Source organism: Anas platyrhynchos, chromosome 8, assembly GCF_047663525.1.
Source record: "Anas platyrhynchos isolate ZD024472 breed Pekin duck chromosome 8, IASCAAS_PekinDuck_T2T, whole genome shotgun sequence".
Lineage (NCBI taxonomy): Eukaryota > Metazoa > Chordata > Aves > Anseriformes > Anatidae > Anas > Anas platyrhynchos.
In genome coordinates, this window is record NC_092594.1 from 3,108,075 (window position 1) to 3,132,057 (window position 23,983).

The 23,983-nt window shown below is 38.2% G+C and overlaps 1 protein-coding gene and 1 long non-coding RNA gene across 2 annotated transcripts in view; one reads left to right on the forward strand and one right to left on the reverse strand.

Annotated features, from left to right (window-relative positions):
* Positions 1-316: 316 nt before the first annotated feature.
* On the reverse strand, positions 317-4,819 carry LOC140003112 (uncharacterized). Its single transcript, XR_011811090.1, has 3 exons — positions 4,687-4,819; positions 3,720-3,817; positions 317-448 (listed from the first exon to the last, which is right to left on the reverse strand). It is a non-coding gene; the product is annotated as an uncharacterized lncRNA (long non-coding RNA).
* A 76-nt stretch (positions 4,820-4,895) lies between these two features.
* The window catches only part of LOC140003111 (noelin-3-like), a 48,991-nt gene continuing 29,903 nt past the window's right edge, over positions 4,896-23,983 (forward strand). The window contains exon 1 of the mRNA XM_072041928.1: positions 4,896-5,127. Within this exon, the coding sequence (XP_071898029.1) occupies positions 5,059-5,127 (69 nt within the window). The 5' untranslated portion in view covers positions 4,896-5,058. The remainder of the gene's footprint in view (positions 5,128-23,983) is intronic.

Here is a 23,983-nt window from a genome sequence, read left to right on the forward strand (position 1 = left end):
CCTGTTAAGCATCAGCTTACACAATGATTTTTTTCTAGATCAGTTACATTCTAGCATTCAGCTGGAATTAAAATATCTAATACATGTCAACTAAAAAATTATCATTAGAGTACCTTACAGTACCTGAGTTTATGTCATCAGCTATAACAAGCATCCTTGGCTATATGGGACAGAACCACAAATACTGCAATAGTACCGCAGAGAGTTCTGTACTGCTATATTCTTTTTAAAACAGAAACTGATTAAAAATCAAAGCAATGGCTTACTGTCTTACAGAAAAAAAAAAAAAAAAAATCTTAAGATCATTTGTCTTTGTGGCAAGTCCTGTTCAAACTATTCTTTCTCCAGTCCAGCAGAAATCTCTGCACTGAAGAGATACATAGGACACTAGATGCACTGACTCTTCTTTTGGGGGAAATATAACAGGTATGAAGATAACACACATAACCTGAAAACAGATCAGAACACAAAATTCATCTGAATGTTTGCATTATAATTTATAATTATGACTGAATATTTCTTCTAAGTATGTGTGCTTTTAAATAATTATGAGCTGGTCAATACATAATACATACATACATATATATATATGATGGTAAAATCTACACAGGCAAATTTAATGATTTACAGTAGTCCAGAATTCTGTCCAGAGACCTACAATGTCTCTCTATTTCATTTAACATCTATGTACTCTTCACTAAACTCAATGAATTAGTGCTTTACTGAATCCTCTACTCACCCAAGTTTACAACACTTTAAGCAATCTGTGTCTCTAATGTTTATTACAAATGTAGTCACCTATCACAGAAGTTCAGCTTCTGCATCGATAGTAGTTTTTGTTTTCATTTTTATCTCATTTTCAGCTCTTCGAATCAAAATCTTTTCTTTAATGTGAGATGTAATAATGCTCTCCAAGGACATTTCACCTTCATTAAAGTCAACAGGGTCAGTATTTAACCCCTCTCTTCCCAATTTCCTAAATTCTTCATCCTTATCATAAACATAGAGAATGCCTCAAATTCCAATTTTGGACTACCTTCCTGAACTGGTGGAATATTCAACACCCACAAAATAATCAGTGAGAGTGTAAGATAGACAGATTTTATAAAATATTTTCTTTTCTAGAAAAACCTTTGATAGCACTGCAATTAAAACCAGCTTTCAGACATGACCTGCCATAAATAATTTTAGTAGTATCTTTCTAGGTATGTGTATATATGCCGTCTTTTATCATAGTTCCAGTCAGTACTTTTGAGCTGTCAAATTCAGATTGCAGAACTTGGAACATATTTATATATAATTCAGTACCTACCTCCAATTTATCAACTTCAGTTTCCAGTGTACCCAAGTGAACAAGTATCTGTCTTTATTCCAAGTGCTAGCAATGCTTCTTGCAATACGGTGTCAAAAAGAAGTTGTTATAACTCTAGCCACACACTGAGAATATCCTTCACTGTCTAGACAAGCTGTATTCAGCTTGCCACCATTTTGCTAATACGCCGTCATTGATGCCTGCAGGAAAGCTTTTGATATCTCTTTTTCTTCTTTCTCAAGACTGAGTATTTTACCCTGACTGCCAACTGTCTCCATACAAAGAATTCAAGAAGAAATGCCATACAGATAGAATTTGATAGGTTTTAAGGATATGAGTAAAAGCTTTGTTAGAAGGAAATGCTCAGAATGAGGTATTCCCTTGCCACTATAGGAGACACAGCAAAAACAAAACCTTCTCATATTAGCTTGAATTTTGTTTAATTTTTCAGATATGTTTTAACAAACTCAATTATTACTCAATTACAGGTAGCAATTGTCAGTAATTTTCATTAGTCTGATTGCAGTCTTTTCTGACTCAGAAATTACTTGTCAGGTTGCAGGAGGATGGACGAGTTAGTCTATTAGGTAGTTTCTTTTTCTCTGTAATGAACCATTAAAATCAAACAGAATAGAATGGGGTCTCTTTATGTCATCCTTATGTATTCTTTTAAAACACATTTTGGTGCTTTTGCATGTACCAAACAAATTAGTTTCTATAACAGGTGAAAAGTATCTGAAGAGTTCAGGAGATCTGATGTCTCACTTTTTTTCGGGGGCCTTGGGAAGCTTTTGTTTTATTTTTAACTTGTACTCTTCAATATTTTACTGATTTCATAGACAGATGTTCCAAGCAGCATGAGGAAGTGGGCAAACATAGAGCTTTTCTGAAGCTCCTCAGAAAGTTTGCATGCCATGATTAATAGTTCATACGTTTTGCCAATTTCATCTACAATAAAAAAAAAAAAAAAAAAGAAGGAAGGGAGGAAGGAAGGAAGGAAAAGAAGAGTGTAAAGTGATAAAGTGTAGAGGAAGAAAGAGAAGGGAAAATTAAAGAACTAGTCACTGACATATTCTAGTAAAATTCTAAATACCTTTATATCTACCTTTGTGGTTTTAGAATCTATGTGTGTTTTTTCTTTGTTTTGTTTTGTTTTTGTAAGAAATGGGCTATTTTGAAAACACCATTCACTTCATCCTTTGGAGAACTGTCAGAGTTTTGGTGTTTTGGTACTGTTACTTTACCTTTGCTTGAAGCCACATATACGCAGCTATCCCCTTGATCGGCTCTTATCCTTATTTCATAGAGAATAGAAATGGCTGAAACCAGTCTCCTTTCTGTATCTTTTTGTACTTTCTTTATAGATGGAAACTCTAAAATAGGGTATGTATCAGAGGGTATTCTCTTTCCATTGTAAATTCATAGAATTTCAATAGAAACTCATTCATAAATTCTGCAGTTTATTATTATTTTGATCCACACTTTGCAGATCTACCTTACATAGAAATTTAAGACCATATCTTTGAAAAAGACAATTATGACTGAAAGAAGTCTTCTCTAAGTCATCTTACCATAAAACATACATTTTGATTCACTCACAAAAGCAAACCTGATTATTTTTATCCTGTAAAAAATTCAGAACGCAGAAAGATAATAAATCACTGTAGGGAAAACTGGCATCCTTGATCCAATTATTATGCCACTGATATACAATCCTTTCAGATAGCATGTGGGCAGAACAGATTCTGTTACATGTATCTTTCAGCAGAACTCCTGAAGACATAAGACACCAATCTTGTAGATTTGGAAACAGGTTAGAAAACAGTGCCATTTTCATACTCATTCTAATGAGCACTTAACCAAAACACTCTCCTGGGCTTGAGAACTCACCAACATACTGTACCTAAAAACATCCTTAAATAATATTTTGCACTGCTATTTTGTTTTTTATTGTGATGTTTTTCTTCTTTCTTTAAGAATATTTTTGATCCTATTTTCTTTGTTAAGATTACACAGCACCTGAAAATCCATGACAGCATTAGCTTTTCTGTGGTAGCTGCTGAAAAAGTACAAAGGGAAAATGTAGACCCCAGAAAAGTTAACATCTAATCAAGACCAAAACCAAACCAAACCAACCAACCAACCAAAAACAACAAACACATGCCAACAGTAAAGCTGATACATTTTGCCATGCAAAACTGGAAAACTTATTTGTATCTCACAACAGAAGCGACTGGTCTGTCTTATTAGTTTCCCTGAATCAATTCCCTTCTCTCCTCTTTAATCCTAATACCAAGCCTGATACAAAAGGAGCTTCTTTTCGTTTCACTTCCTACGACCCCAACCCATAAAACCAAATCAAACCAAAACAATGGGGACGCAGACAAATAATCCTCTACCTACTTACTGTTTCTACTGCCTGCACACAGGAGCTCAGTCCCCAGTTAGCAGCTGTTTCTTCCTCTACTTTCATGGGAAGATGAAAAGGAAGCCTCCTGCAGGTTCCTAAAGAGAGAGGAATGGTGCTCCAATCACACTGTAATAGGAAAATATGGAAACTTTTCCTTTTCAATCAGCCCCAAGTAGTAAAAATGTGCCAATCCCTCAGAAAAGATGACATCTTTTCATGAGATGACATCTTTTCATCAGTTCCAAGTTTATTTCCTCTCTGTGAGTACTTAAATTACCCTCAGGTTGGTTTTGGTGAAGAGAAGGATGTCTGCTACCACTGAATACTGGAACTGCTGTATGTGTTTTAATAAAAGCTAGTAAATCTTACACCGCATCCAGGACCCGGGGCTCTTTCAAACAGAACAGCAAATACTGTTAAGTTCACAACAGCATTTAGAATTGCTGCTATAGGATAGAGCTGTGCGGAGAGAATGAAGAAATGTTTCCTGGTCATCAACTACTAGGATGAAGCGAGCAGGAAGACTCGCTTTTTCTGATGACCAGCTAGGCTTAAGTTCTCTGGCCAAATCAGATTATCAGATTAAAAAAAAAAAAAAAAAAAAAAAAAGGAACTCAGTATTGTATGCATATAAAACAGGTATTTAAAATTAACGAATACCAGTAACAGTTGTAGGAGAGAAGCCCTTGAGAAAGCACGGAAGGGGACACCCCAAGGCCTCTGGGCACCCCGCTGGGGCCGCTTGGTACCGGGGCTCTGCAGCCCCTTGGGGCTCTGGCAGCCACCTCAGGCAGCCCCCGGGTGAAGCGGAGCGCGGGCTCGGGCGGCTGCTCTCCAGCTGCACCTCAGGCGTGCCCCAGCCCGTCTGAGAACCACTAACGCATGAAACCTAAGGTTATGCTGACTATGGGTCGTGAACTCGAGCGCTGTAAGGGCAACTAATTAAAGCCGTAACCCATTTTACCAGCGCTTTGTTACAGGACGGAGCCGCCACAAGCTCCTCCGCGCAGGAGCTGCCCCGCGAGGGGGCGCCTGAGGGCGGGCGGGCAGCGGACGGGCGGCAGCCATGATGTCGCATCCTTGCCACCGCCTCCCGGGCCCGAAGTTTGGCGGAGGGGCGGGCCGGGGCGGGCCGGAGGCGGGCCGGGGCAGGGCAGCGGAGCCGCTCCGGCACCACGGGCAGCGCCGTCCTCGCTCGCCCGCGGAATGAGCGGCCCCCGGGCGGCTGCCGCTGCCGCCGCCGCTTCCACTCGGGCTGCGGCGGGAGGCGCGGTGCCCGCGGGGGGAGCGGCGTGAGGCGAGGCGAGAGGCGAGGCGAGGCGGCCCCGGCGCCAGGATGCGGGCGCCCGGCAGCGTCCCCAGGCTCCTGCTGCTGTCCCTGCTGGCCGCCCTGCACCCTGCCCAGGTAGGAGCCGGCCGGGTGCCGCGGCCGACGGGGCTCGGCGGGCCGGGGCGGGGGGGATCGCGGCAGCAGGAGCGGCCCCGGGCTCCCCCGGGGCTCCCCCGGGGCAGGTGCCGAAGCCGCGGCGGTGCGGGTCTGGAGGAGGTGGCTGAGGAGCAGCACCGCGCTGCGCCGCTGAAATCGCCGCGGTGGGCTGAACCCGGCGGGCCTGCGGCGCTGCGGGAGCTCACACCTTGCCAGCCGCCTCCTGGTGCCGTGCCGCCTCCTACCCGGCAAAGTGAGGAGAGGGAGAGGATCGCGGGGCACTGCGGGCAGCCCCCCAGCAGCCCGCTCCGCTGTGCGGGTGAATGTCCCCCCCGCGGCACCGCTCGGGTGCCAGGCAGCCCCGCGAGACAGGATTTGGCTCTTCTGACAGTTTGCTTTTCCCTTTTAAATAATTGACATAGTCGTATAAAATACGCACGGAATTTCCAACAGCGTGAAAAGGGTATTCCTCCTACGAAAATATAAAGACAGAACTTAATAAGCAATTCGGTGAAAAACAGATTTACAGCTGCAGTAATCATAAGATACGGTGACAACATAAAAGGAGATGATATATGATTAATAACATTAGCTAATAATGAATTATAGCCATCTGATATTAAATAGCAGCTATTTGACAGCATCGCTATCGCTGTGTTCTGCAGAGACTCGTATCAGGCGGGGAACAGGAGTTCCTCAGCTGTGTGAGCCCGAGCACATGGCCACATCGCAATCACAGGTTTCCAGTCATTGCTCTGTCTTCTGGTACACTTAGATCTGTTGCAGGCAAAGAGGCTGCCTGAAGACAGGATAAACACAATTTGTATCACTGTCTATCCACAGAAGAGTAAAACCACTAATGAAGTGGATGACCTTCAGCTGGCAGAATTTTGCTTAGTTTAGGTGTCAGAGATATGCCCCATAACAACACTGGGAAGAAATGTTCCATCATAGGTGTCTGTTACCATCGAGCACTGAAAAGCAGGATGCACCACTGGAATGGAACTGCATAAATTATCTCTGAAACTTTGCTTCTAGTCCTTTGTGCTGTGGCACACTGTGCAGAGGGCAGAAAAATGGCCTTTTAGTCATTGCTGTGTGTGACATTTTCAGGGATATTAAAATGTTCATTGCAGGCCCTTTTAACTCCGTGAAGAGGTCATGAGCCAGAAGCTCTAAAGTCCTTAAGAATATGTAAAAACAAGAGCCCCTTAATCCAAGTCTGCTTTTTATCAGAGATAAATTGGGTTTTCAGAAATTAAAACAGGAGAACAAATGGTTATTCAGATCCTTGATTAAGATACTGCTCCACTTTAAGCATATGAAAAGGTGCCACATATAGATGACAGATGATAGTTGAGTTTTGTTGATGTATTTCTGTGAAAAATGATGTATGCAAAATGACTACAAGGTCTGTGGGTTTGGTTTTGTTTGTTTGTTTTCAGCAAATAAATACAAGTTATGATTGAAATCACTTTAAAAATGGAAGCAATCCTCAGGTATTTAGCTTACTTTATGCTAAATGGAATAACAGTGTTCTGCCCTGCAGGTTTGGAAGCAAATATATTACGTGAAATTAGTATTAGGAAACAATGAGGTGATTATTTCCTTCTTTTACAAATAATTGTGCAACATGCTCATGACTAGACACAACTTTTTAGATGCCCTTGACACACACAAATGAAAATAAATCATGACAGATGTTTCAAAGCATGCCACAGTACATTCCTATTAATGTTCTGCATAATATCTAAGTAATAAAGAAATAATTTCTGTAACTCATCTATTACTTTTAAATATTTCCAAGAAAAAAAATAAGAAAAAAAAAGCTTTGATTTAGAACTAGCTATCACTGACTTTAAAGACTGTTGTCCACAGGCACTCTTACTATGACAGGGGTTTTATGCTAAACTTACTGTGTTATCTACTCATTGTAAAGTATTTAAGTATTGCCATCTTATGGTAATATATGCTAAAAATATGTATAGTTTATTCTTAAATTTCTGGCACATTAAAATTTTATTTCAATTGCAGTAACTTATTGCCCATGTTGTATTTTTATGTCTTTTTTTCTGCTAAGCTTGATGTAGAATATTGACCTGCTCTGGAAATTAGCCTTTAACAAATGGAAGACAGCTCACTAATGATTAATTTTAAATACTCTTAATGCTAATTGTAGAATATCAATTTTAAGACACTTATTAAAATGTCACATCTGTTAATTTGATTCTAATTTTGCTCTGTATTTATACTGAAAAATACAAGGAAACTATTCATTATAATGTGTTTCAGTAAAGTTTTATTTCCAGCAGGATGATTAGATATTCAGCAGGAAGCCAACTATATAAAAAGACTTGGAATATAAAATCTTTCCTTTCTCCTACATGCAAAAGCAGTATCTTGAAAGAATGATCTATTAAGTACTAGGAAATTTCTAAGAGTTACTGCTAGATGGCATCTCTGTGCTGCTTTTCTGCAAGCCTGGAGTTTTCTGAAATGACCTTCGTAGTATACAAAGTGGATTTCTTTTGTAAGTGTTATTTTGGTGGCCATCATTTGATCGCTATATCCAAATAACCACAGCAGTATAACCAAGTGAGCATTTTAGAGTAATGTAATGCTGCACCAGACAGGGAACAAGCTCAGCAGGTCTAGATGCTGTTTTTTAAGTTTGATTTTTGAAGATTTAAACAGATCTGAAAATAGGTATTTTTCAATGCAGTCAATAAAATTTATGTCTTTAATTTTTATAATGGTTGTATATCCTACACCTGGTGGGTTTCTATTCTTTGAACTTTGCCAAAAGAAGTGTTTCAAAGGAAGACTGGTGGGTCCAGTCCCAAACGGGAGCTATGTGTAGTATCATTAAGGACAGTTGCAAAAAGCATCTGTTGTCTATGTTCATTGCTTGCGATAATAGGATCTTTGGGAGCATTAACATAAAAAAAAAAAAAAAAAGCAAATTTGAAAAGTTAACTGTTTTTGAGTGCATTCGTACCTTCTGCAGTTTGATCTTTGGAACAGCCATGTTTCTAGATTTCAAAAATCCACAATTTTCACACATCAGCAGACTACGCAACTAGCTGCTAAAATCCTTCTTTTTCCCAGAGACCAACAGAACTTGTTTGTAGGAAGAGTGCATTACTTTAACACTGCTTCAGAGTATAATTTAATTCATCTCTACTGTGAGAGTGTATAACAAGGATATTATGTACAAACAAGGGTTACCGTAATACACAATTTTTGTTGGAAATACTGAGTCATAGTACTATAATACAGCACAAAATTGTGTGGAAATCTCATTATCTTTTTGGAAATTAATTGACACTGTTTTCCACAGTATTAGTCATTAGTCAATATGAAAATCGTATAGAATTATTTAACCTACAGGATTTAAGAATGCTCTAAATAAAGAATTGCTGAATATATATGGTCAACTCTTGCCTTAACATTTCTGAGCAATGTGATTCAAAACCCAGTGAAGAGCAGTCCAGAGCTGTCTGTGTCCCGTGTCTTCTCCCAGATACGTTACTCTCAGTCCAGTAACTTCAGTCAATGGGTAACAGTTTGCAGAAATGCAGTTTAATAGCTGTCGAAACAACACCCAGCTATAACTCTAAAAATGTGTTTCTAGTTGCCTACAGATTGAGCAATTATAAATTTCCAGTTCAAATCCTTGCAATTCGTAAGAGACCTATTAAGAAATGAACAGGAAATCCTCAGAGAAGCCCCAGTTTACTTTGGGCACTGAAATACCCTTTTTCAATACTTTAGTATGACACAAATGCTTCAGGGCATCACTTCAGCGTTCTTACTGGATCTTCACTGAAAACCAAGTAAAATTTAAAAATCCTTGTGTAAATCTTTGCAGCAATAGTATTTTGAAGACCATCTTTCACCAAAACGTCAATCTATTGTACTGCTTCACTTCACAGGGCAGTAGATTTCTTGTCTAAGATGAAATTGAGAGAAGTGAGGACTTTGTATGCCTGGGTATAAATACAGAACTCTTTCCACAAAGGAGAATGCCAGCATGCAGGAACACACAGATAGCTTTACAGATAGAAAAACATTCAAGAGTTAGATGTTTTTATGTACTTCAAGAATGCCCAAAGAAGATCAAAGAGCTTATGTTGTACTTGTTTAGCATAATGAGGTCATGTGTACTACTTTCCACATGGTCAGCTAATAAATGTGCACTTGGTGCACCTGCAGAACAGAACAATTTGCTGTTCACCTGATCGATCTGACCGTCATTTTTCAAAAAAATCTTTTTCAAAATATGACAGCTCCGAATCTGCCTCCTTCAGCTTTTTTTTACTGACTTTTTATTTTTCTAAGAGGTAACGATCTTAATGTGTTCACAAGGGGATCTCTTAAGAACCCTTGAAGTGCACAACATCAATCTTCATATACTTAGTCTTGGCATTAATGATGTTTTTGGTGAGTTTGCTAAGAAGAAAAAATGGATGATAAATATCTTAGCCATTCCTTTATTCAGTCAACTGGGAATTTTTCCTAATACTAGAAAGAAATACGTTTTCTAGAGGACATAACTCCTCTTACTTCAGTACTAAATTATCTTTACCAGCCATTCAGAAAGTCGATTCTTCTGTTCATCATATTTGCTCTGGGACACACTGCCTATTAACTGCAAAGAATGGCACATCTTACCCAAGAAGTAAGAATATTAGTAAAACAAAAGTGCAAAGGTGTACAACTTTGCGGAGAACTCTTATTCAGAAATTGATAAAAAGTTGCAACTTTAACAATTCTGATTATGACACATTATTTATCTGAAGGACACTGATCCACCACTGATGGCCACTTTATACCTTTCACAGGCTGAGATAAAATTAATTCAAAATGAAGGAATTCAGCATGACAAGTTAAGGGAGCATTTGCCTCTGGGAATTTAAAATTCACATTACAATGTCTGGGTGATGGTGAAGCCTAGGACAATTCTTAGATTGTTTCTTAAAGTTGAGCACAGTGTTGAGAGATGTATCTCAGAAAAAAAGGAGTGAACTCAGATGTTACCTGTTATGTCGGAGCATAGAGAAATCAGAGACACTTCACTCCGAGCATGGACTGCAGCTTCAGTTATTTTCATTAAGTGGTTCCAATCTTAAAGGTAATTGCACTCCTATCAGCAGCATAATTTATCAGAACACTTGAAACTATTTCCAAAATGTTACTGTTTTTAGTGTCTTTGTTTTATTCCTGTCATTAAAGGTGTTTAAGGTCTAACCTTGGTTTATCTGAAATTAGAGAATTCATGTCTCTGCCTGAAAGGACACCAGAATACTAAATTATAAGGCCCTTTGTTACTGTGTCCTGCTTTTATTACTCACTTCTCAGTATTTTTAAACTTGTTTTGTGGCAAACTGGACTACTGGCCAGCAGATAACTTGTTTAATATGCAAATAAAAGAGGCATGTAACCTTGTTTACAGTAACACAGATTATTTTATCCCTGTTGGGAGCAGTTCTAAAAGATTTTTTATTAACAGGGAAATACCGTGTGTTGTGTGTACCGGACAAAGGAAATCGTTACCATTTGTCTAGCTAGCTCTGTGTAGACTAAAACTAAATGACCCGTGGCCTTCATTTTTACTGACCACCTTCTAGAAATAGTTTCCTAATATTTTTTCTCACAATACGAGTGATTCATATTAATGAACTCAACATACCACGCAACTTCCATACTTAGAGGAGGTGACAGTGAACACAAAATGTTGGTGGTATAAGCAGTTAACATTAAGGACAGAACTCTGTTAATGATGTATAGGGTATAGGTATATAGGGTATACCCAGCAATTTGATTCCTTGAAGTTTCATTGTGGTATCACACGTACTATATGCTTTTCCATACCATCCTATACCCTCTTCAATTTCATGACAGAAGCTGACCTATCACAAAAGCAAAAGAAACAGCCAGGCATATTTGTATGTTACTCACTAAACAATCATAACTTGGAACTTCAGTTATAGCCAAAAGGAGGCTGCATAGGAAATACCAGGCCTGCAGGTAGGAATTTTGTAAACTCTTACCTAGCTGCTTCTGTATGCACTTTATGTACTTTTTTTTTTCCCCACAGAAAATAAAAATGTAATATGAAATTATTCACAAAACATCCAGTATTTATTAAAACTTCTTCCTCAAGAAAAAAAATAAAATAATTTTAATATTCTGACCCCCTTCTGAGCCTTTCTCACTTAAATTAAACCACTTCAAGCAGCCCCAAATAACACAAATGTAATTTTTTCATCCTTCAGTTCCTTCAAGAACAAAGTCATCTGCCTGCTGCACTGCCATCTAAACAAACAAATCCTTGCAACTGTGGAATGCAGATTTAATCTTTTTATTCCTTCTATTTATTATTTCACTGAAAAACGTATGTTCATCAGCAGAACAATAGCTTAAGCAAATGCTGGAAGCAAGTAACCCACTTCACTCCTGTGGTTTGGGGAAATACTGTTAACATCCTCCTGCAGCTGTTAAGTAACTCATAAGGGAAGGGGAACAGGTAGAACAAGTGGAAAAGATTCTGTTCAGAGGACTGCATCTTCGTGAGCTCTACAATTAAGTGCCTATCACTACATTGTAAATAATGTTAAACTATTGGTGCATGTTATTAAAAAATGCAGTTTAAAGATATTTTAATGAACCCATTGCTTCTTTGTTTGTTTGTTTGTTTGTTTAGAACTCCTGCTTTAGGAAAATACTATAAAATGTGTTTCAGTGTATTGCTTTCAAGGTGATAACAAAATGTCCAGCATACAGCTAAATAAAAACATCATACGATGGGTGAGCAATTGGCTAACGGGCAGGGCCCAAAGGGTTATGGTGAATGGGGCTGCGTCAGGCTGGCGGGCGGTCACCAGTGGGGTCCCTCAAGGCTCCACTTTAGGGCCGGTACTTTTCAATATTTTTATAAACGATCTGGATGTAGGAATAGAAGGCATTTTGAGCAAGTTTGCTGATGACACCAAACTTGGAGGAGTTGTGGACTCGAATGAGGGTGGAAAGGCCTTGCAGAGGGATCTGGATAGGTTGGAGAGCTGGGCGATCGCCAACCGCATGAAGTTCAATAAGAGCAAGTGCCGGGTCCTGCACCTGGGACGGGGAAACCCTGGCTGCACGTACAGACTGGGCGATGAGACGCTGGAGAGCAGCCTAGAAGAGAGGGATCTGGGGGTCGTGGTAGACAACAAGTTGAATATGAGCCGGCAGTGTGCCCTGGCAGCCAGGAGGGCCAACCGTGTCCTGGGGTGCATCAAGCACGGCATCGCTAGTAGGTCGAGGGAGGTGATTGTCCCGCTCTACTCTGCGCTGGTGCGGCCTCACCTCGAGTACTGTGTGCAGTTCTGGGCACCACAGTATAAAAAGGACATGAAACTGTTGGAGAGTGTCCAGAGGAGGGCTACGAAGATGGTGAAAGGCCTGGAGGGGAAGACGTACGAGGAACGGCTGAGGGCACTGGGCCTGTTCAGCCTGGAGAAGAGGAGGCTGAGGGGAGACCTCATCGCAGTCTACAACTTCCTCGTAAGGGGGTGTCGAGAGGCAGGAGACCTTTTTTCCATTAACACCAGCGACAGGACCCGCGGGAATGGAGTTAAGCTGAGGCAGGGGAAGTTTAGGCTGGACATCAGGAAAGGGTTCTTCACAGAGAGAGTGGTTGCACACTGGAACAGGCTCCCCAGGGAAGTGGTCACTGCACCGAGCCTGACTGAATTTAAGAAGAGATTGGACTGTGCACTTAGTCACATGGTCTGAACTTGGGTAGACCTGTGCGGTGTCAAGAGTTGGACTTGATGATCCTTAAGGGTCCCTTCCAACTCAGGATATTCTATGATTCTATGATTCTATGATTTTCCACATCCGAAATTGTAAATGCTATTTGAGTTTGGCCATTAGTCTTAAAATTGGTTTTATAGATATACAAACTTCAATGTATTTAGAATATATTACTACATCATTATTTACTCAAATTAAACTGTTCTGTGCAAGTCCTAGCCTCAGTACTGCAATTATTTTTTTCTTATTCATTTTTTCATATAGCCTTTTACACAGTATTCTAACAAATCCACCTTCTAATAAGATTCTGAGCATTTTCAATATACGGTATTGAGACTTCTCCAAGAAAATATGAAGTAAACAGTGTAGCTGTAACACCAAGATACTTTACCAAGAAACAAACAATACATGGAGTACAGACTGCGATTCCAACAACTGCATTAGCTTTCTCAGATTAGATGTAATTTTGTAGTGAAACTTACCTGCTTTTCAATGTGAGCTATCAGTAATTTGCTTTCATTTTTGGCTGCTCTGGGTCTAAGTGAACCAGAGCTGAAGTGAACCCCCTGAACTGAATAGGCATTTCATCGTTCTTATTTTGTAGAGGTAAAGACAGCCCATTAGTTGTAGCTTAGTGGCAGATCATTATTTTCAAATTATCTATTGTTAACATCATTGAATCCAAGTTCTTAAGAGCTGAAGTTCCCCAGCAACACCACACTGCAAATTGCCCCAGGCCCAGCATCACCTCCTGACCCATCCCTGTTCCACCTCTGCTTCACCAAACTCATTAGACCTTTCACTGTCCATTTTAAGGCACTAAATCTACACAGCACTGCCCTTTTTAGAAGGGAGATATGGTCTTCTTTTTCACTATTCTGCACTATTCTCAACTTTTTAATAATTCTAAAGATACACAGGATCGTACTTATGACATTCATTCTGTTTGCATGGTCATAAAATTTCCAGAGGCTATGGCATGTGAGCTTGGCAGAAAAATTACAAAGAAATTGTCTTAAAGGCAAGATCTCTCTTACATATCATAATTTACTAAGCCATGTAATGCTGGAGGGTGTTTTTTTCCTTTTTTTTTTTTTGTTTTGTTCTTTGCTTTTCTTCTTTTCTTGCATATTAGCAAGAGCTGGCTAATTCTTCAACCTTGCCACTGCAAGAGTACATATATAGTACTTGTACTAAACATGACCACAGATCCTGCTGTCCTCTAGTTTTTACAGTAAAGGTCCTTTCAGCTCTGTGCCCTGAAGGTAAGTATCTTAACTTTTGAGTGTGATATGAATTATCATATAGATGATGGTATGAAAAATTCAGGTGACTGGTTTGCCTTTATAATGAGATTTCAGATCAATATTATTTGCTGTCATCGCAGGTATTTATGCCTGAGATGCATATCAGGCAGAGTAACGAACAAGATCCTTCCCAAGCATAAAGTAGGGAACTTTTCATATCTAATAGGTAATTCAGATCAGGAGAAATCAACAACCAATTAAGTCTGGTATCCTATTACAAAAGTCACATAAGCTCAGACATGACAAAAAGCTTCAACTAAATTAATAAAGAAAAAAATGTTATTAAGTAATAATCACATTAGTCTATCATTAAGATTACTGCAGAAATGAATGGCAAAAAAAAAAAAAAAAAGTCAACAAAATCAGAACTGCTAAGCTTTGACATTCCTGGAGAACTGTGACCTTGTGCATTATTTACAACACTCCCTGCACAAATAGTCCTCAAACTGACAACAAATGGAGAGCTTGTTGGAAACACCTTATTCGGAGAAAAGATTTCTGCAAAATAGAGTTGAGTCTGACACCTCAGCTTAGCCAAGGAATTATTTTAAAATATAAGTTTCATTGTTCAAAGAATGTTCAAAATTGTGGTTGTTGGCTTCTAGGTAAAATTACATGTCCTATGGAATCAGCATCATTCGACATACTTTTCTTTTGAATTACCCTTCCTAATACACACATTGATTTACTTTTTAAATCAGTGTCTATTATTCAGATACACAAAAAACCTTGTTCAAAGTGTCAGTTACAACGTTATATTCACTTTATTCAGTTTGGGCATCGTTGCTATTCTGGTAACTGATTTATATTGAACAGCAGTTACTCAACGTGCTTTCAGACCAGTAACTTTGCTTTTGTGGGTGTCACCGGGAAATAGTTCGTGGAATTCTGCACCGGGCAAAAAGAAACCCCTGCAGAAGTCTCTGATACAACCACTGTACAAGAAGCGACTAGGCAATAGTGAGAGCCTTGAAATTTTGGGGGAAATGAAAGAAGGATCTTGATGTAATACTGGCAGTAGCTGTAGTATTCGGATTTGCTAAGCTTTAGATTTGACAAGTCAGAAAGCTACGCTAATGGTAAGGTTCACCTCTGTTGTGTATACAGAAGAAAAAAATTACCAGATGCTACTGGTATTCAGATTATATCCACAGGTGACTGTCAAAAATAGAATAAATTGCTCTTGCTTATAGCTCTCTTCCATTTAGAAATGAGATTTATTTAGGAGTATGCAGTTGAAGCTATATCTCTATATGTTTATTTCTAAACAATTTTGAATGATTCATTCAACTTTGAAAACTCCCTTTTTTTACTAACATTCCTATAAAATCTTGAGCTAAAAAAAAGATCTTAGATTTCTTACTGAACATTCTGACTCATTCAATAGAAGATAATTCTGACACACACCAGAAGTAGGAAATCAGTATTAAGACTTGGAATCCATCTCCTGGCTAGTATCTGAGGGATAAACCCTGTTCCTTTTTAATACCCACGGGTATGATGTTTAACATGCCTTTCAGCAGCTACACTTTAAATTCAATCTGGTGCTCCATCAAAAAAATATTTCCTTTTTATTTGTGAGGGTGATCAAATACTGGAACAGGCTGTCCAGGAAGGCTGTGGAGTCACCATCCTTGAAGATGTCCATCCTGACTGGACAGAGCCCTGAGCAACCTGCTCTAGCTGACCATGTTCCTATGAGAGGCTGGATGCTGCAGAAATGAAGACATAAGGTTAAGCAGGTTAAGTTACTGAGTTCATCTCCATACAGTGGAAATGAACAACCAGTTAATGTTTTCTCAAATGCTTCCACAAATCGGTTTCCAAATGAATGTAACAATAGTGGTAGATAATAAAAAATAAAAATAAATTAAAATTTAATAATAATAATAATAATAATAATAATAATAATAATAATAATAATAATAATAATAATAATAATAATAATAATAAATAAGATAAAATCCTGATATGACCTAACTGCCCAATTCTTCTGTTAAATAGAAACAGTCATGTTTTTTCTCTTTGGGGATTTTCCTGAAGCACATGCAATTAAGTATTGTCTAATGCTTACTTTCTCCTTCTCATTAGTATTCTTGGACATAAAACATTTGCACTGTGTGATTTGACTGTTTTAATTGACCCTAACTCTTAAGCACTAATGTTATCTTTTCACTTGCTAATTATTTTCGCTCTCTCCAGAAATTAGTCTCTTAGGCAATATTTTTCTTGTTAAAATATCATTGTTTTCTTATCCACTGTCGTGTATTTCAGTTCAGGTTCTGAAGACTTGCCATATCATCTCATCTTTGGTTTCCCAAACATTCATAGTTTTTAGGAATATAAACTACTACTACAAGTGATATCCTTCTTTTCTATCTTTTTTTTTTCTTCTTCTTCTGTGCAAAATATGCTATTATTAGTTAATTTCATACCAAAGCCCTTAGTTTTCTCCTTTCTTCACCTTTCAGAATGCTGTTATACTCCTTGTTTGCAATCGGGATGTTTTCTGACCAGCTGTGTTCCTTATAAGCCCTTTTAGCTGCTAAGCATTTGCTTCTGCTATATTCAGTTGCCTTCAAAGAATGGCCTCATTTTCTAGGAATCTTTTTGATCTTTTTCAGTTTTAGGAGACCCCTAAGCATTTTGTTTTGACAAATTCCTCCAGTTGTCTCCAAGTCACTTAATGTGCTTAATTTATTTAATAAATTTATTTTAATAAAAATTAAAACCAAATCTTCTGAGCTACATGTAAGTGCAGCTAAGAAAGACATCCCAAGATGTCAAGAATTCATGTTGATTCTGGTTCATGCACCATACTTGTCTAATTTTACTTAAAAAGGACAAAACAGACTGATCTGATAACTTGTTCCTTGGACTGGAAGGACATTCAGCTATCCTTGCAAGGGCATGTATCCAAACTCTGAAACTGTTACTCCAATTAATATCAGTTAAACTAAAATGTCTCATGACAGGCGGGGTATCGCTGCCCCCAATATATATATTTGTTGCTGTGAGGAGGCCATGCTTTAACACAAGCCTGCTTAAAATAGCAGTGACCGTAGGAGGAGGAACTTATGATCAGCATACCTACCACCACCCGTTTAAACACGAGCTTAACAAATGTCTTAAATAATCTCCTTGATTATTTTAAATAGTGCTTAGGGTTCCACCAAAGGATTGACTTGCTCATTGATCAGTCAGAGACGACCTGGCCTGTGAGCAGTGAGACATCTTTGCAGCTCCCCTCAGGTTTGTCACCCACTGAAACCAAGGTCCAAGGGCAGCCTGATGAAATGCCCGTAACTGGTCCAATGTGGCATTGTAGCCATAGCACATACCCAAGGCTCACAGCTTGCAAGCACTCTCAAAAACCCAAGCTTAGGAAGTCAGTTTAGCAGAAAAATGCATTCAAACACTTCTTTGCTACTTCAGTTGTCACATGGCACATAGAAATTTTTTCTTCTGAAGCATGTTGTTGGAACAATGCCTGCATTATAAATGCCAAATATATGAGATATCTGACTATCCTATAGGGCAGACTACAAGATCAATCTTAAATAGCAGGCTGTGATGCAGTGATAGCTGGTGATGGGAAGAAGGATGGCAGGTATAAGTTAGCACACTGTTCTGAACAGTGGGCACACTGTGAAAAAGGCACTAAGTACACTGAACAGTGGAAAGAATCGTCCTGCCAAATGACATAGTGTGAGATTAAAGTAAATAATTCTGCTGGAAACACTGAAATTTTAAGTATCTGAAAAAACGTATCTTCAGGACTGTTTTGTCTTTCATAAAGGTACTCATCTATTAATAAAAGAGCATATTAAAAATAGGTCTATACAGTACCAAAGTAAATTGGAACTGGGATTTATTTAATTTAAAAATACGTTACTGTTTGGCCAGCAAATAGCCACAGTAGCAAAGCTAGGTTCACTTCTCACTTCCAGATCAATCAATCCTGAGTTAGAATATGTTACTGTGTCTATTACTAGTCAGCCAGCCCATGCCCATCAAAGATGATCTCCTACTGGACGAGCACATCAGTGCAAGATGCCTATAAAAGAAAATGAGGATGAACAAGATGAAGTGATTCAATGTTTTCCTTTCCTAATGCAGTGTCCACAGTAGATAGGAAGAAAACCAGAAATAAAATCTTCCACAAATACTCATTCCAGTTTTAAACAAGCATAGCTTAAAAATATTTGTGCTCCTTTTTTAGCAAGCAAAATTAATGACAGAGGAGAACGTTATGTGAATATTGTAAAATATTTTTGACAACGAGTTTATAATTTGTACTTGCATATGTACAGTTTTGCCTGCTCATTAAAGAAATATCAATACATTTTATGGCTTATCAACCCAGAGTAACTCAAACTTTAGTATTCAGATTTGTGAATTATTCATAGAAGCTACACATCAGGAACTATTTATGGAAATGTTGCTGAAAATAGTACTCTATGTTTAGACTGACTCTAGTTAAAAAGGAAGCTAATTTTGTTAAATTGTTTAGATCACAGTATCTTTATATTTATTTTGAGTATATAGTGCAGTCTATTTTTAACTCTGCTGGCAGTGTGTTTCTCAGCACTTCTTAGAAGCCTATGATACAACAACACTTCTACTACTGCAATTTTTATTTCCCAGTTATTCATACTCAGGTATTGAGTATAAATACTCAATATTCCCTACTACTGTTTGTAGCAGAACCACCCAAAGTTTATGTGGAAACAATTACCTCTCTCTCATTCCACTATCTAACGTTTCAAAATCAGAACCTGTAAGTATCACTTAAGTAACACTTACAAAGCAATATCTGTTTTTACTCACTGCTGGGAAGGGAAATGTATTCTCCTAAAGTTCTTGCTAAAAAGTATTTCCATACCATTATGGAAGACAGCAGAGAAAATAGGCAAGGGGTCTCTGACTCATTGCGTAGACTCAAGGATAAAAAGGGATAGAAAAGGTACAGTCACTGAAACCTTGCAGGAAAATATCAAGTACTATTCAGTGGCAGGGAAGAGTGAATGAGTAAGGGGTAACTGCTTTTTCTTCAAAATATATCTGAGAAGTGTGTCAAAAAACAAACAAAGCAAGGAACAAGCTACAATCTATTTGAAATAGAATCTTACACAGTATGATTTACAGCTGCTCCCAAGTTTTTATCATTCTCTTTAGCCATCACTTTAAAGTACCTTGCAACAAGGAAAAAAATGTTCTTTCCTGCTACTTTTCTACTTTCATGCCACAATAGACTTTGAAGTCATTTATTCAAACCTTTAAATAATGTGCACAATTACATAAATACGTTTACAAGGATAAGTGGAAATAATTAGCTGCTTAAATTTATTTTTTTTTCACTTTTATTTGCTTATTTTTTTCTTCTGTAATTATATAGATCTTTGAAAGAAGTGTCTATACGGATAGATAGCTGGATATTCATGAACAGAAGGAAAAAAGTCTCATTAGGTGTTGTCATAAATGAAAACACTACTTTAAGATGAAATGGCATTTTCTTTGCTGCTACCAAGACATGAAATAGCATTTCTAAGTCTTAGTATTCTCTCACATTGCACTGACTTAAGCAAACATTAAGGTAATACCTTAATACCACCAATATTTACAAAATATATATAATATATATATATATAATTTTTTTATATATATATAATTTAATATTAATATTAATATTAATATTTAATATATATAATTTATATATATATAATATATATATATATAAAATTCTTACTTATTTTATATCTTACTCATTTTGTTTATTTCAAGACCATTTTTCTATTAGATTTTCACTAAAATATGTATACATACAATTTCAAAGTTGTGAGCTTCAGTACTCGCAGAAAAGCAAGAAGGCAACTTCTATGTTTTCTCATCCATCTAGGAAACAAATACCATACCATGGACTTACTATATAACATATATTTATGTATTATTATTATATGTAATATTATTATATAACTATTATATGGGATATGTAAGTGAATATATAATTATGAATGGATACGGTGTGTAGATTTGTCTTGAACTCAATCTTTAAGCTAAAAGAACTTGAACCAAATCTTTAATCATGTTCCTGGGAGATGCTAACCCATCCTCTTCTGTGTCTGTCCAATTTTTTTTTCCTCCTGAGGAAATCCTACAGTAGGCAGAATAAACTACAGATAACTTCCATATGAGAAAGTGTAAAGAAGACTGCTATTTTGGGATCCATGGGGGATGCATATAGCACAATTTCAAAGTCATAAGTTTCCTTATGCTGTAGCTACAAAAGGCGTGCGTTGGAGTTAAGTTAGTCTGAGGTACAGTTGAAAAGCATTAGAACACCTAGGCCAATGTTTCTGCTTGAGGATCGATAGTTGCAAACAGTATCTGCACTGCAGCAGGCAAATAGAGGCAAAGACCAGGGATTGACTTATGACCACAGAACATCAGACAGGCATCTGATTCTAAAAGTTCTGTTTACCCAAGGGAGGCAAAGGCCTGAGCTGTTTTACAGCTTTTATTTATTTATGCTGGAAAGTTATAAAGACATTGTATCAGAAAAATACAATCACACTGCACTCCAAAGCAAGTCCTTGGGGGAAAGAATGATTTTATTTTCCTATTTCAGAGCTCTTTTTCTTTTAGTGCCTGAAAAAATAAAACTTTTTGAAAGTTTCTCAAACTTCAGATTGCTTAGTTACTTTTGCTCTGGGATTTCTGAAGATTCAAAAGGGGGACTGACGGGGAAGCCCTCTTACACTGAGAACTGTAAAAGCCAACATATGAGTGCTGCAGGAAAGGGAGAATGGAAATTAATTCCTTCATTAACACCAGATGAAGTGACTGTGCCCAAAGGGAAGAAGCCAGGCACAGCAGATCAATGCAGACAGCATACTGCTTGAATCATTCTGTGACTTTGGATATTTCCAAGAACAGACCAGAATTTTACTAAGGATGCCAGAAGCTGTAACCCTTCTGATAAGCCCTTTTGCTTTGGCCGTTCAGGTTGTATGTGGTACAAGAGAATAACATAAAATCATCTTCTCTTCTCTCCGGCCTCTGCTTCTAGCTGGAAGGTGCTCCAGCCCAAAAGCCCTGTTAGCAGTCAGGCAGGCAGAATTGTACCAGTTGAGGGTCTGACCCTAACCAACCTCTGCCATAATTTTGTGGTGCTACCAAGTCCTAAGGTGATCCTGCCATCCCCAAGCCAGTAATTACTGGTTATACGTGGAATGACACCTACCCATCACTAAAAAGCTCAGGGAATGGTACAGAATCAGGCCACCATTTAACCTCCCAGCCCACATTCCCTTCTCCTCAGTAAAGTAATACTACACTGAAATAAAACGATGTTCTGGGAGGCATTTCTGTCACCCATTCTAGCACTAAAGAGCAGTCTGACTGTTTCATGTGCGGCAAAATTCTTGATCATCTTTTCTCTTCTGCTTGAAAGATTTTTAACAAAGAAAACAATGCTACCATTTGTGACAAACAGTTGTCCATTATTACAGGTTGCTCTGAGCTGACCAGACATGTATAAAGATTTTCTTCCCCTAGACAGTAAACAGAATTGTTATGCTTTGGAAGGGATAAATCACCCAGAGTGTTTTCATTCTGTGTATCTGGTGAGCCAACAAGCAAAAGCAATGTCCAAGAGAACAAAATTCTAACATCCCATAAACGGGTGTGTAAACAAGGCAGTATTCTGATGACAGCTCTCAGGTTTGCTCCCAAATAGCTAAAGACACAGCAGGGCTCTGTTTTTAAAGACAGATGAACTTACATAATCTGCATTCATTTAATACTCAGAGGCACCACTGATGATCACCTTAAGGTAAGCTCAGAGTTGTGTTTCATACACAGAAAAGCCTACAATGCTAGGCTCGTTGATACTGAAGATTTTGCTCTTCCTTTTTTCCTGTCAGTTATCATGCAGGCACTGTTTCCCTATCTGCTAACACTAGGACTGAAAATCCATGAAATACAAATATGGTGGTTTTGAATCTCAATTTTCAAAGACTATTTGGAGAACAGTGCAATAGCAGGATGAGAAAAATGGAATGGGATCTTTTGTCTCTCTACACAGTGACAGGCAACACCATTTCTCCTACCAGGCACACTTGCAGTCAAGAAAGTACATTTAGTGAGAGACAATATGGAGCAAAATCCTCAATCCTTAACTGAATAAGAGTTTAGAGATTTAGCTCTCCATAACAATTGTTTCACATTATTAATATCTGACTGCCTTTACCACATTTAATAAGGTAATGGTGTCATTAGTGACTAGTATTTGCATAATTTAGAAACAAAGCGCATTTAGGTGATGTCTCACACATGCCCATATATTCTTCATACACTATGAAGTAGTGTATAGACATGCTGAGAGTCACACAGAGCATACATTTTTATCATGTTTAGGGCACTCCTTCTATCCCAAACCTACAGCTTATGGGCTAGATTTCATCACAGGAGTACTCCAGTACAACCAACAAACTTGACATTTAGTTCTATCACTATTGCAGTCACTCCCATGCTTCAGGAATTTAACTGTAGCTCCATCCCCATGACAAGAACACATTGTCACAATGTTCATGTCATATTGGAGGCTTTTAGAACTGCTTTTTTTTTGGGGGGGAAGGGCGGAGGGGGGGGGGTTGGCTGGACTGACCATTTTGAAATACTATGACATCCTTAGGTTAAAGTTGATATTTAAATTAAAATTATTGTTACTACCAAAGAGAAATTAAGGAGTAATTTGTAAGTGAAAGTCAATGAAATGGTAAGAGTTCAGTCCAACTTATTCTGGTCTTAAATGCTTAATGTCTTTCTGTGAATTAAAATTTCGCTGAACAAAGAACCTGAGATTGGATAACCTACAAGTAACCCATATGCGGTAGCTCTGTGGAGTCCCTTTGAGGAAATCCCATGGTACTGGGGAGGTTGGCTCATTAACTGGGCTGCTGGGCCAGCTTCCACCTCCCTGGAGTTCCCACAGCATGCCTATCATGAAATCCTACTGTAAAATTAGTCTGCTCTTTACTGACTGAACCTGAGAAGTTGAAAGTGCAGTAGAATTATTTTCCAAGTGGCACAAATTGATCCCTTATCCTTAATGAAATTTGTGTTCCAAACCCTTCAAGCTTTTCTAGTGTGTAGGGCACAATTCATTTCCGGATGATCTAAGAGCACTCTTCCTGTCATTATAAGATTAAGCCTTTGGAAACTATATAGGTCATCTATATCTAAATTACACTGTCAGGATGCAGTTCTTAATGAGCATTACGTTGTTTTACTATTACATGAACAGCACAAAGAAATAATTGTTTCCCCCTTTCCTTTCAATGGCATTAATTATAGCTATTAGTGATAAGAAAATTTATTATTCTTGTCACACTGGCTCATCTGCAAGGGCAGGTATCTTGGGGAGAGAAAAGGCAAAGCTATATCTGTTCTTGAATCCCTCCCTGCTCTGTAATTCTGTATAGCTCTCTGTGGGAAGAACAGGACTCATTCTTCCTTATTTCCTTCAGCAGGCACATAGCTGATTTCATAATATAAGGCTGAGTTTTTAATGCTTGCAGTGTTTAACAAAATAAGGAAGAGAATACTGTTTGATTTCAGATGAGAGTTTTCAGGAATATATATTCCTTTATCAACTGGAGGAAGGAGGGAATCATCCAGAGCTGCTTGGATTTGAGTGTTTCTTCCTGTTTCTATTCTTACTCCAT